This window comes from Cebidichthys violaceus, unplaced genomic scaffold (genome assembly GCF_023349555.1).
Source record: "Cebidichthys violaceus isolate CVI_PGR_0920_01 unplaced genomic scaffold, fCebVio1.0.p SCAF_9, whole genome shotgun sequence".
NCBI classification, from domain to species: Eukaryota; Metazoa; Chordata; class Actinopteri; order Perciformes; family Stichaeidae; genus Cebidichthys; species Cebidichthys violaceus.
The window spans coordinates 5,802,348-5,817,445 of NW_027176975.1; the positions used below are offsets into that span (position 1 = coordinate 5,802,348).

At 39.8% G+C, this 15,098-nt stretch overlaps 1 protein-coding gene across 2 annotated transcripts in view; it reads right to left on the reverse strand.

Moving 5' to 3' along the window:
• Nucleotides 1-15,098, reverse strand: part of frmd3 (FERM domain containing 3) — a 52,826-nt gene that overhangs the window by 24,261 nt on the left and 13,467 nt on the right. Inside the window, exons 2-7 of one of the 2 annotated variants that reach the window (XM_068702906.1) lie at nucleotides 12,685-12,789; nucleotides 11,511-11,553; nucleotides 7,181-7,259; nucleotides 4,214-4,311; nucleotides 2,226-2,349; nucleotides 676-763 (exon numbers count right to left, since the gene is read on the reverse strand). In XM_068702906.1, the coding sequence (XP_068559007.1) occupies nucleotides 676-763; nucleotides 2,226-2,349; nucleotides 4,214-4,311; nucleotides 7,181-7,259; nucleotides 11,511-11,553; nucleotides 12,685-12,789 (537 nt within the window). Of the gene's footprint in view, nucleotides 1-675; nucleotides 764-2,225; nucleotides 2,350-4,213; nucleotides 4,312-7,180; nucleotides 7,263-11,510; nucleotides 11,554-12,684; nucleotides 12,790-15,098 lie in introns of both variants that reach the window. The other variant, XM_068702905.1, reaches the window with a different exon arrangement.

Sequence of the window (15,098 nt, forward strand, 5' to 3'; positions counted from 1 at the left end):
TAGCGAGATGCAAAATAATACTTTTCTTTATCAGATTCAGTTTCAACTCTCACAATTGTACAAAATGAAACACAGTGAGAAAAGCACAAGGAGTCAGTATCACAGTAGAAAGCAAGGGGCACATTTAAGTGTCAAATGAACCACAATACCAAAAGTAACATTGAGCCAATGACATTGATGTTCTCAGACCAATCAATAGGAATATTGATTCCTGAGTGATGGTTTCTGTGCAAACCATATTTCTTTTGTTTAACGAGATAATGTTGCTGACTTGGACCTTTCCTCACTCATTTCACCTCTGTCTCCCCCATTATTTACTAAAGTTAATCATGTTAACGGTCGTCCGTTTAACATGCAAATTAAGGGCAAAGGGCAATGAGGGCAGATATGTGTGTAATTGGCACAGACGTGTATTTCTGCACGACTGCATGAACAACTTTGGTGAGTATTTACACCTGTACTGTAAATGAGATGGCTGCAACTAAATATTTTGTTCATTATTTTCTCTCAGAATAACAATAAAACCTGTAAACTTTACAGTGATAACGGAAAGCGTAACTTTGTACTTAAGAGATGACAGAGCAGACATTAATAAAGAGATGCACCATTTTGATAAGAGGGACCATGTCAATATCAACAACACCAGCACCTGCATTGACTCTCCACTATAGCTACCTTGCATGGGTGAGGATCAACTCCATACGTCTCAAGGCTGTGAGCCCTTTGGAGCATGTTCAACTCAGCAAATGCAGCACACTGGCCCCTAAAAGAGAGGAGACAAGAGGAGGAGTTTATTTTAAATTCAGTACGCTGATGCTGTCAGCGTATGTCCCTTTGTGTGCGGTTTTCATAACCGCACAAGTATGTTGCTGTGTTGATTGAATTCATCTTTAAAAATGGCAATTATAGTCTACCGTTGATCTATTTATTCCACTACTTTGTGTACATATATTAACTACTGTGAAATGCCACTGTGCCTGAGATGGATATTGTTGTGGTATTGTGCGACATACAGTTTAAGCACATTTGAGCTTAGTTATTACATTTGGCCCAGTTTTTGATCATCTGTAAACATTTCGCGAAAACAGACTTATTAACAGAAGAAGAAGTGTTCAGTGGGAGCGTTAAAGCTTTACTTGCTCATTTGTTTTAGTGCTGGAAAGTCAAGACACTGAGTGAAGATACGATGATACTCTTCCTTACACCAGACAAATAAATCAATGTTATAGTACACACATACATTTGCACATAGAGTAAAAGTCATTAAAGAACTGCTTGAAAAGACAAATCACAGACACACACAGTGCAACCCACCCCATGTGTAAATCACCTGAAGTGTGTCCCTACGGCTCAGTGGTAATCTGCATGCTCTTAATCCTGTCCGGCAGACCCAGACAGAGGGCACTTGGCATCATTTGCCTCTGTGCTGTGGGAAATGAAGGATTTGTCTTTGATGTTTCAATAATCGCTGCGAGTGTGACGGTCACAGACCCAACAACATCACTCATGAGCTGCAGCGATGATACGAATAAACACCCCGGAGGGAGAGGGTTTATGTATAGATTACTGTCTGTCATGATGTTATGATTTAGGAAGTTATTCTGTCGGTGCAGAGTACCGAGTAAGACGTTTCAACATATTTTAATCTTATTTACTTTCATCATTATATTTATGCAGCAGCCTCTGCGTGCATTAGTCTCCTGCTTTATTAATTCAGTGTTGTTCTCTCATTGCATTTTATTCCATATCCTTAAAGAAGGAGAGAACGTGCCACAGTTTATAGATATTTATTGCGTCTGAGTTTTCAGAAGCCTTTAATCACATACATCCGGCTCATTTTACTCCATCCAGGTTGATTTTAATCCAAATGTAAACTCTGAAAATCCTGTAGTAGCCAACAAGGTTTCTAAACTAAGCTGGAAATAAATAATTCAGGCCCATTCCTCTGCAAATTCATTTCAGTTTTTATTTACTTTCAACTGAAATATCGTCTGCATACAATGCACCACAAATCTCTAGGTATCATCAAATTTTGTCTCTAGCCAGAACAACAGAAAGCGCTCTGCTGTCTGCAGTAGAAAATTGTCTCCACAGCCCAGATCACAGGAGTGAGCATCCACGCCTGTCATCAAAATCAAACAGTAAACCGATAACAAGGATGCAGCTTCAGAAAACAAAACACCCCACCAGACAACACCAACACATGCGCTCACGTGTTGTCTTACCTGAGCTCGTTCTTGTGTATTTCAATAATCTTCCTCTCCAGTTTGAGGGACTGTTTAGGGAACAGCTTGAAGTCTCTGATGTAGTCTGACGGGTGCTCCTCTGGGTCGTAGTCCCCGAGCTCAGCTGGAGACAGAAGAGAGTGACGTCAGCGTGACAGCGGTCTACCATCAGGTTTAGAACCGTTAACAGCAGCTTAGAGATTAGGTGTATATATGTGCGATATCTATTTTAAAGGAACAATTCAACACTTACAAGCAATATGAATTAAACATGATACATAAATGCAGTCTTTAACCATAACATTTTGGGAAATACATTTATGTGCTTCATGTTGAAGAGTGAGATCAGAGGATTGATACCACTCTCCTGTCTGTACGGTAAATATGAAGCTGGAGCCAGCAGTCGTTAGCTTAGCTTAGCTTAGTTTAACATAAAGACTGGGAACTAAGAAACAGCTAGCATGGCAGTGTCTGAGGGTAACAAAACCTCCCAGTTTCAGTATGCTAAGCTAACTAGTTGTTTGGAGTAGCCTTGCGTTCAACAAAGACATGTGAGAGTGGTATCTAGTCTCCACAAGAAAGAGAATAAAAACTATCCCTTTAGAATCTAATTTAACACATCAGCAAATTTTGCTGGTTGCTCAAGCCCTGACGAAAGCTGAAAGAGAGAACTTTTTAAAATATTTTTATTTCCACAGGAGAATAAACTCATAAGCAGTTGAGATAACCCTGATAGATAAATGTTTCCCTTATTGAATCCAGTACAAAGCCCCAACAGACACTAATTTCTCTTTTAAATCCGTTCTTAATTAGCAGTCACAATAAAGGTTAAATCTGAAACTTGCCTGGAGTTTAATTAAACAGTAATCCTCAACCTATTCTCCAGCTCTGTAATCAACACCCTGACAAAGTGGGACAGGGACCTGCCCTCGTTAATCAGAGCAGCCAATGATATGCTGCAGACACTCTGCAGGTCGAGATAACTCAGCCAGTCACGCTCTGCTCTCTGGGGATATGAGCCAATCAGAGAGTGTTTGCAAAGTTCAGAGATTTGTGTAGCAGCCAGAGAGGTTCATTAATATCATACAGCTCAGCTAATTCCACTCGTAATCCATATTAAAGCAAATGGCTCATCATTAAACTGTATCTGCTCATTAACTGGAGAAAAAAAGTGTTCTTATTCCTTTTCCAAGCGCTCCATATACATCTTGATGTGTTTTAAAATGTGAGGTTACAACATCAGTCTGATGACAAACTGTAGCAGTTAAAGAGGCAGAGACCAGACAAGTGGAGCCCTTCTTTCAGACATAACCTAGTTATTTTAAGTGTTAAAGGGACAGTTCACCCCCAAATCAATAATACATATTTCTACTCTGAACTGCAGTAGTATTTATCACTCTATATTGTTTTGGTGTGAGTTGCCGAGTGTTAGACGTCTTCATCACACGGCCAGTCACACCAAAACAATCTAGGGGTGCGTTTGTGAATCCAATCTGAAGTTGTACACTAAAATAAGAGGGTTTAAAATGATGTCGTCTACTGTATACTGATTTATTACATTTCACAAAATGAACACAATAAAGGCTTCCTCAAATTAAAACACTAAATACTAGAGTAAATAACTGCATAGGCTACTAGCTAACTCTGAATAACATCCATATATGCATCCAGTATATCAATAACACAAGGTAATAGGCTTACAAAGGATTAGCAGGTTAGTTTAATATGATGGGCTTCTAGTTAAATTACAGAACACAGAGCAATAAACAGGATCAATATAAAAACTACAGTATTAAAGACGCTATGAATCTGCCAGGGACCATCACTAAAGTCATGTACACATCAAGTGCAAATGCAGTAAAGCTAGGAAACAGAAACAGCAAAAACCTGCTCATATTCGTGTTTACATCCTACATATAAAAGGAATTCAACTGTAGCGGTCTCAATCACCAGTACGTTCACTGTCAACACATTTAAACTGGCCTCACCCTGTATGATGCAGGCTCCAAGATATGCAGCTTCAGCAAAAGGACAAAGGAGACGACCATGGTAGACGTCTCTCTTCAGCTGGAGGTACAGGAGATACCTGGACACACGGGGACAACACACACAGTTAAGAACGAAAAACTGACACTATCACTGAACCTGAATGTGCTTTATATATTTGTTACTCAAGTAGAAAGTGCATTTGGTCCACAGCAAGGCAGTGTACAGTAACTGTTACTGTTGTGTCTCATCGTCATAACATCACGTTATCATCACAATAAATAGTTCCGGATGGTGAACAATAAAATTCATGAAACCAATACAGTCTCATGATGCTCTAGCTGTGTTACTATGGCAATTAAAGAGAACATTGCCATGGAAACAACTACCAATACAGCTGTGACTGGTTCTGTAGTTACTATGGCAACGGCTTCAATGGAGTCAAGATGCTGCTGACATGCTGATTTTGTGTAACCAAGGAGACAAGAAACGACAGTGATGCTGAACCTATAGGGACATGCGACGCCATGGATACAGTTTCAGCCGACTCCTTACACTTGTTTTCCAACTCAAGCCACAGAAGAGAAGCAACAAAGACTGAACGGTGAGAAAAGCCTGCTGCTGCAGCTAAATCGTTTTTTATATAGTCGGTCTGTGGCCGCATGCAGGTTCTTCAAATTGGCCTGAAAACACTTCTATCAGCTATCAGCCATCTTTATTTACACAACCTTCTCTTTCGTCTTTGTCGCATGCAGCGGTACCTCTTCTTTCTGTCTTCTCATCTTCTACTTCCTTCCCTGAACTCTTGTTTCGATCCTACAGTTACAGTATCTCTTACACTCCTCTTGTTTTATGGAACAGGAAGTCCATCATCTGTAACTCCTCTGTCAACTGATACAGTATGGAAATAATCATCTGACATAATGACTACAAAACTTGAAGCCTCATTAATTCATTCAACATTCCAAACCTGTTTGTTTCTTTAATTTTAGCTCTTTTATGTCCCTGCATCCTACTTTAAAAAAAAGAAAATCTATTTTTCAATCAATCTTCTTTTGTGCCACCACTCCTTCTGTCTCTACTTCTCCCACACTGTGGTTTTATTGTTCTTCTCATTTACTGCTTGAGGTTTAATGTGTAGGTCAGCAGTGTTTTGACTGCACACCGTTGGATCACTGAGCAGGTTACATCCATGCAGTACACTTTTACAGCTGAGCTAATGCTCAACTCTATCAAAAGAGAAGCCATATACCCACGGAAGTGCTTTTGCAACCGCATTGCCAGACAAGAATGTACATTTTGGACATTTAATTCACCCCTTCCATTACATGACGCCATTTTTTAATTCACTTTCTACAATATTGTCAATACATAAGAAGTACATCACTCTCTGCTTTAGCACTGATGACGTGTCACCTAATATGGATGTGTGATAAATAAGAATACTGGGTTGTTTTTTTTCATCCGGGGGGGGGGGGGGGGGGGGGCCTTCAAATAATATCCTGCAAACTGGAGCACATGCAGCACACACTTCACATTAGCATAATTGTTTTGGGGATTTTCATGATGGAAAAAAAATCCCTCCCGAAAAAAATTGACATTGAGCACTTCATTGGTTGTCAGCACTGACTGCAGCGCTTCTGAACTTTCCAAACTCAGCTCGAATTTAATGTCCACTGTCCACTCATCTGTAGCAATGTAGTGTAATGGTGCTCTTTGAGGACACAGAGATTAGGTTTGCTTTTTCTTAAAGACAAGCTGGTGAAAATGAATGAACACATATAAATGCAATCCTTTCAAATAGTTTAAATGCAAGGAGAGTGAGGTAAAGAAAGACGATAAATAAAAAAATCTAGAGAGACATTATATAAACTGAAGGACAACTCAAGGAAGAGGGAAGCTGAGAAACAGAGAGAAAAAGAGAGCAATGTTTTAATGACATTGATGATGCACAGAAACAGCTTCAAGTTATAAAAGTTGAGGACCGGGAGTCATGCCAATATGAGAGGAGAGATGTGGAGAGACACCTGAGGGAGCAGAGTGGGCTGTGATAACTGGCAGGCAGAAGGAGGACAGAGAGAGACCAACAGAAGGGAGCGAGGAGACACCTTAGGGATGAAAAAAAGAGACGGAGTGTAGAGATCTGGAAGAGAGAAAGATGGAAAAGCAGGGATGGAGGAATGGAAGAGAGAGTCGGTGAGACATGACAGCTCAGATGGGACTAAGAAGTCGAAAACAGAGTCCCTGCTGAGTGAGCATCTCTCACTGTGCCTGAGAGAAGGTGTGTGTGTGTATGTGAGAAGGAGGGTCATTAGAAAGTTTGTATAAACCACCAGTCACTACACAAGTTACGGCAACTTCAAATGTGTTTTTGAAAATCACATCAGGTTGTTTTAGTAAAGTGCATAAATGCATCTGTGGTGCGACATATCACAAAGGAGGCTAACTACTGAAAGAAGGTGTGGAGGTGATAGTCAAACACACAGGAATACTGCTTTGTTGGATGGATTTCTATTGCATATTCATATGAAATCACAGTCAGCACATGATGCCAAAGTCATTAGCGCCTGATGAAACATCAGTATTTCTAAATCTATTTAGATAGAATCTATTTTCTAAAGAAAGAGAAGATAACAATCAAAATTGTGGTGGCAAAACTTGGATATTATTGTGTCTTACATTTTCTTAATTACAACAAAACACTACTGCATTTCTAAAGACTACATGAACCTCTGCTGTGGCTGTCACTAACATGAATGTTATTCATTTTCTTTCAAAAGGCTTGGGGTAGTGTTAGAAACCCAACCAAAGGGCCCTGAGACAATCAACCACTATCTGGAATCCTTTTTTAACCACGTATAAACTTAAACTACTGTACCATCAAGCTATAAAAATCAAGCTAATATGCATATACATGTAATAAAGCTGCTCTAAAGAGAGAGGCATCCATTGTGTGTGCTAGTTCTTACTTGGTGAGCTCCTCCTTGATTTTCATTGGCTCGTGGGGATAAAACTTGACCCGGAAACACATCGTGTACGGCTGCTGAGCTGCTGAAAACAAGAGAAGACCGTTTAGAAGAGAGAAGAGTTTAGCGAAAAAGAAAGCAGAAGAGAAAGATGAGAGCAATGAGAGAAGAAAAGTAGACATCTTAAATTAGGAGAGGAGAGGAGAGGAAAAAGGAGAGAAGAGAGATAAAAGAATGAGTGCAAGACAGAAGAGGAGCAGAGCGATGAGGATTATGTAAAACTGAGGAGAAATAGAAGTTGGAGACGAAAAAAGGGTATGCCTCTAATACTGATTAGTCATTTGATAATTACAGTAATTAGTCATCACCCACACACACACACACACACACACACACACACACTCTCTCACACACACACACACACACACACACACACACACACACACACACACACACATAGGAGTCAGTAATGAAAAGCATCAGAATTCAGATCAAAGGACAAGAAACAGACCCCAGCTCAAATGAGGCACTTAGTGTTTGTGAGTGTGTGTGTGTGTGTGTGTGTGTGTGTGTGTGTGTGTGTGTGTGTGTGTGTGTGTGTGTGTGTGTGTGCGTGTGTGTGTAGTTGTTGCTGCAGAGAATTTGAGCTTTGAATTATATTTTAAAAGGCATGGTAACATACATACGCACACTTAAATAAGTTCACACAAACAATGTGGTGCTCGGATCAAACAGCAGCAGCAGTCTAAACTCCCTCCCGGGGTCTCACTGATCTCTCAAAATTGCATATGAACACATTAATGCACACACATTCTAACATTCAAAGCTTATCGAAGCTTATCGAAGTCGTCAGTTGGAACAGGAGGGTTATGAGAGCTTCCCGTTACTATAGTACTATTCTATATGTAGGTACACTGGAAGAAAACTATGCAATGGAGCACTAGGGATTTACAACTGTGGGCATTTTAGGGGAAAGGGGAAACAAAACTGAAGTTTGGAAAAAAATGGTGTGAAACTGATATTGTGTTAAATCTATTAAGTAGTTCTGATATAGTTTCATTTACAGTTACAATATGCAACTCCAACAGTACAGTAAGGTAATGGACTTTGGAAAAATCTCTCAGAAACTCAGACGGAGTGGTTATTGAAGAACATATATGAAATTTGATTCCAAAATGACGGGGAGATCTCACCAAGGCTGGGGTACAGCAATGCGATTTTGGAATGGGAAGTTCATTCAGTATGAGCTTCCCACCTAGGGGTCCTTGCCAAACGTTATTTTGTTGTGGTATGGTAGGTCTTATGTGGCTAGATTGTTGAAGTGAAAAGTAATTGTATGCTGTCTTTCATCAATTACTGTAAAGTAAGCAAGGTTTCATATCTGGTGTTTAAATTCTGTCTTGTAACTTAAGGGTCTACCAAAAGCTTTGCACATGACTAATACATGATGCTGTAGTTCAATTGTTTACAAATGACATGCAACACATTTATGTGTGACGAACAGTTAACGATTAAACTTCAACCAAAAACTAAGGCAGAAAGGCAGAAAAGAAAAAAGAAAATGGCAGAAGAGGAGGAAGAAGAGTGTCATCTAACGTGCCCTCACCACTCTGCCTTTAATGGCAGGAACCTCTGCGGTATTATCTAGCTATGAAAAACAGCACACATCTACATTATACATGCTGAGCAATATGAAAGACGCAATCCTCCCACCCGCACTCCAAACATTTGAGCTGCTTTTTGCCGGGGCTTAAAGGACCAAGATGCTTTAAAAGAAACAAAAAAAAAAAACGTTTCAAGGGAAAGTGAATTGGCACAATAGTATGCGCACACACGATGTGACGCATATGCATGTAAGCTGAGACGCACAAAGAGAAAATAAATCACAAGTCATGCATCCTAATTTGAGTAAATGCTGCCACAGGGAGAAATGATGTGTCAGTACGACTCAGATCTATTCAACACTCGTCCTCCGTCCCTCTCTCTTATCTCTTTTTCTTTCTGCAGCCTCTCTCATCTCCAACTGTCTCTCAAATCTCCTCTTTTTCTTCCCTAATGTGACTTCTTTCTTTAGCTACATTATCTATCACTGTCTCCTCTCTCCACCCCTCTGAATTAGCCCCCACACATTTCCTCTGTATCACTCGTTTCCCCCCACTTTCTCTCTTCCTCCATCTCCTCATCCTCCCCCCTCCTGCCCTCGCGCACATGTTCTGATGAAGCAGGGCGCGCCACAAACAGCTGCTTTATTAATTTATAGCAGGACAGAAAGAACAGGACAGCCATTAAAAGGGTGGGCTAACTTCAGATATGGTTTTTGCTGATTGCACAGATAATTGACGAGTATCACACTGTTCTAAGTGTGATGGTTGTAGCAGCAGAGCATCAGTTCCAACAGTAGACATCAGGATTTGGCATCAGTCCATTAGAATAAAAAAAATTTCTAGAATAGATCGAAATGTAAAACGCCAAGGTGTATTGGATTCTAAATAAAATGTTCGCTTCTCGATCAAAAGTGGCTGAAAAAGTGAAATTTGTTTAAATATTTTAGGAAGCAAAGGCAGATTTATCGTCCCTTGTTCCTTCAGCTGCTGCAGCTCCTTTCCAGGAAGGTAACAAAACATTTGCTTCTATAAATAAAGAACATCTCACACTTCACTGCATTGGGACTTTATATCTGCATTTTTTAAACTTCACTGATCAGCTGTTCAACACAAGCAAATTAAAGACTTCACGCTGAGCTTTTTTCTTTTACACATCTTATAGACTAAACGACAACACCACTGCTTCGGTTGTTCTGCAAGTGTGCGTGTGTGATAGCTGTTTCTTGACTTTAATCAAAGTCAGTGGTGGAAGAAGAATTAGTAAAGCTCTTTCACTTGACTGTGGTGTGAAAATACAAGTAAAAGTCCTGCTTTCAAAATCTAGACTAGAAGGAAAAAGCATCATTATCACAATATACTTAAAGTACCGAAAGTAAAGCTACTCATTATGCACAATGGCCCATTTCAGATTCAAATATATGATACTACTGAATTATGATTAGTGAATCACTAATGTGTACATCACTCAAATGTTGCAGCTGGTAAAGGTGAAGTTTGTATTACTTTATATAGGTAGCTTAACCTATAATAATATATCAGAAAGTATTGCTAATCTAAATCTGCAAAGTAACGAGTGATTAAAGCTGTCACATACATGTAGTGGAGTAAAAAGGACAGTATTTACAGTACAATTCAGTACTAGAGTAAATGTACTCTATATTCGACCACTAGTCAGAGTCACATGATTGCCATTTTCTCTTATTGATTAGTTGCAGAGCATACGTAGATGGGTCTTATCTACTGTGAATCATATCAGAGGCAAACATCAAGAGGAAAAGGAAAAAAACAAAACGCAAGAAAGTTGCGAGCTGCAGAGCCGCAAAAAAAACAATCGTGACAACAGTCAATCGACAATAAGTTTATCCGTATCCCTGAAAAAGCCTTTCGTTTTGTTTTTGTCAGCATGAACATATTAACCAAAATGAACTGACACAATGTCAGCCTGTGAGAGAGATGCATGAAGACGCCGGGCCCGGCTCCCACCACCTACCTAAAATAAACACCACTGGAGATGAATCCAATTTACCGGGGCTCAGATAAGATCTGCATCCTTTCGTTTTGGTGATGGTCGACAAAATCAGTAGGCTGTGTGTCACTCTATGTAGCTGGTAAATAATTTCCACAGCAATGCATCATCCCTTCAGTTTCACGTGATCCATGAAACTTGTCACTGGGTAACTTGCACGTCCACTGAAGGCTGCCTGTTTACTTGTTTGACGACTGAGTTCTCTACCTTCTGGCTTGTGCTCCTCTGCAATGTCTTTGTAGTTCACTTGGTCTGTTGTTTCCAAATGGGCCACTTGTCCCTCTGGCAGTTTGTTGTGTCACTCTGTCTGTCTCTGTTTGTCTGCCTGTGGTGTTGTCTGGCTCTGTCACTACTCATGGTGAGTGCATGTGAGCAATGTGTCCTGGGGATGAAGTCGGTGATAAAACTTGTATACAAGTACATTTCCTAAATAATATTTGCACATTACAAACAACAATTGTATATTTTATTTTATTTTTTTTACCACACATAATGAATGTCCCATTCAATATGGCACATGCTGACATGGGATGTTTTGTTTTTTAATTGTTTGAATATCCAGTGGATTTAACACTCTGGTGCGCATGCTGTCATGACCTCAGAGTCCCTGTGGTGTTGTCTGTTTGTCGTGTTCATCGTTGTGTACACTCACACTGATGCAGAACACACAGAAAAACACAAACGGAGCAGAAGTGACACTTACACTTCATCTGCCTCACAACGGGCTTGTTGGGCTCCAGCCAGTGCTGAGAGAGAGAGAGAGAGAGAGAGAGAGAGAGACCAATGTTACCCTAAAATAAGAATAGTAACTAAACTAAAAAAAATAATATGTTGCAATTTCAATTCCGAATCAAAGATACCTTCTTGCAAAAACTCAGCAAATTGAGGCAGCGTCAAATTTAAATGTAAATTGAAGATTTGAAGGACAGCACCTTTGTCACATTTTGACATTTTACCCAAATCTCCAAATCTATTACAAAATAAAATGGTTGAAACAGCTGCACCCATCCAAGAAGATAAAAACTTCACTGATGCCATTGTTCTGTTATAAGGTTGTCTTTACTCTATTGTACTCATGGTGTTTGTGTTGTAACACCTGTTGTTGTTATTCATTTTGCATTCTTAAATGCAGCTTGAGGCTGCCTGAGCTTCTGTGGAGACAAACCGTCCGGTCTCTTCTGTGTGTGGGCTGTTTGAAATATGGATACTAATTTTGTTATTATTTGTCACTTGAACTTATAATGTAATGTACTGACTGCCTCCTGATTTATATCCAACAATCCCACTTTGGCTGGTAATGCAGTGTCCTGTTAGTGGGTGTCATTAGATTCTTTATTTTTATTCTTCTGTGTATTTGTGCAGCTATAGGATTAAACTATTTGCATAAAAATGTGTTGATAAGAAGATTGCGTTTCAGAGGCTTCAAACCTGCATCGAGGGATAATACAACTTGTATTCATTTTGATATTTCTTTTCACTGCAATGTTTTATGAAAACTTGATAAATGCTTTTTAATTTTACAACCATTTCTTGCCTCAAGATAAAATCATGAGACTGGAGTCTTCTGTTCCTGTTACCAATTAGTCGTTGATCAATCAACAGTAAATTAATCATCAACATTTTAGATAATCATTTCATTTGCTGGTAAATTAACCCCCCAAAAATGGTCAATCCGCTTCTTAAAATGTGAGGATTTGCCTCTTTCTCTGTTTTACACTTTTTAAAATTGCTTATCTTTGACTTTTGGACTGTTGGAGGGACAAAACGAGCTAATTAAAGACATCACTCTGGGCTTTTTTTTCCCCAACACATTTTATAGGCTAAACAACAACACTACTGCTTTGGTTGTTCTGCAAGTGTGCGTGTGTGATAGTTACCCTCTGTTTCTCGGGGTCCACATATCGAATACCAAAGTAATCTTTCTCAAGTAGGTTGTAGTGGTTACACACATGGTCCAGGAGGAACTGGCCTTTGGTGTCTCTCTGTAAAGACATAAAACACACAAATCACGTTAGAATGTAAGGGCATTATTTTATGAACAGTCTGCTTCTTTCATCCAAGCAATGTTTCCATCCATGGTGATAATAAATCCCATAAACCTCACAGCTGCATCACTGTGCCATAACAAACAATCCCCTCTCCCCTGGGTGATATTCCCGTGATGTACATGTCGTATCAGGGTGAAACATGTATGTCAACGGCTTTTAGGTCTCTTGGCAACAATATTTCCTGCGGTCATATTCCAGACACAGCCTCCTAACACGCTGGTAAATAAAGTTCATAAACAGATCATGAACACAGAGAGATCAATAATCGCTCTGCATTTATTACCCGCCCCATAGTCATTATTTACTCATCACGTACAGACGCACCCAAGCATCATGTTTAAGTCTATGTAGCTGAGCACAAAACAACACTTTTAGGTGTGACCATGCTTGCACACACACACACACACACACACACACACACACACACACACACACACACACATAAAATAACATATATACATACGCATGATGCTGCACGTGTCTCTCCTATCGCCAAACAAATACATCATACAAATTCATTCTCATCTTCTTAACCCATTGACTATAAATTCAATATTCCTTAAATTGCCATTTTGTCATTTTATATGCATCACAGATCAGCTCAAGACTTGTGATTAAGTGTGTGTGTGTGTGTGTGTGTGTGTGTGTGTGTGTGTGTGTGTGTCCTCTGACTGCTCTATAACCTGCTGATGCTCAGTTAAGCAGGACTAATTGATTCAGTTGGAAATCATCTGTTTGCCCTTGTTGTGATTTATTCACCACTGGACACACACAAGGACGTACACACAAACACACACAACACAGCTGGGTCTCTGCACCACAACACGTATTACTACCAATCGGCACTAACGTCAGGACGCCAAAAAATCATTACGCTTCTCCATAGCAACTGATCACTTCTTTTACGTACTTGACTGTACTTACAAAGACTAATCGTGGCTGGTTGTGTCCCAGACACACTTTATTAAACTGCAGGAAGAACTTGTCCTAATTGACTTTATTGACTGTGAAGCACTTTTTTTCCACACTTCTTTTACATTAAAGGTGACTCATGTTCTCTGCAGTCCACAACCTCCACGTCTGAAAAAAGAAGCCAATGCCAAACTGCTTTAAACTAGTTTCAAGTCTTCGTCAATACAGCATGATGTTAATTCAGTAAAATGATGATCCCTTCTAGAGTAAAATAGACAAGAAAGCAGGGTACGCTTTAGGGAGTGGCTACCTTGTGATTGACAGGTCGCTTAGCACGACATTGTCCGGTCTGGGAGTTACCCGTCTTTTCGTCTTACATGTTTAACCCTTTCACACCGTGTTTTCAGTTCATGAAAGTTAATTGGAACCTCTTCGGTCGATCTAAAAATGTCTTGTTCAGCGCTCGGCCCACCCTCTCGTGTCACTTCTGGTTGCAAAATAAACGGATGGACGACAGCCAAAAACCAAGACGGCTGCAGCCAAATTGCCAAACCTCAGGCTTCAAAACAACAGTCCACAAACCAATGGGTGACTTCATGGTGACTACGACCACTTCATATAATAGTCTATGATTTTCTGTTAACAGCGTCTCAGTCTTCTTTGAATGTTAATTATTGAGAATCAGGCAGAAACTTGTCCGACATCCCTGATGTTTTTCTCTTCTATCAAATGGCTGCCATGTCAGCAATGGTTTAATATGTTTGGGTCTTAATCAAAATGCAAGCTGAGGGCATTAGCTTGATGCATTAGCTTTGTTTGCTAATTCTATAGTGCAGACATTTGCATCTTATACGCACCATAGGGTGAGTTATAGACAGCGGCTGCAGTTGAATGAGGCGTGAACCTCAGTGACAGGCCAACTCAGTTCAGCAGACAAAATAAAAGAGCACTTTGTTCAGTTATAGCAACAACCCAGCGTGAGAGCAGAAATATATCAATCTCAAGTTAATTAGAAATTGGACATTTTTTCACTCACATTCAGCCTTCAGTTCTCTTTAATTTAATCTTCACCATGAGCTTCAGGATGTTTGGGGAGATTTAACTAAGAATTTCCATCTTACACCTGCTGGCTTTACTGAACCACCAGCAGCGTCTACACACGATTCATGAAGATGATTCAAGTCACTGGAGCTAATTGTCAAATAGTTGCCAACCTCAATAAATATTGTTATTTACGTACAAGTCATCACTACTTAATGATATGCAATCTGAGGTTGTGCCTTAACCATCCAGTCCTTCTCTTCTCCAAAAAAATCTCTTGGAACTCTTGA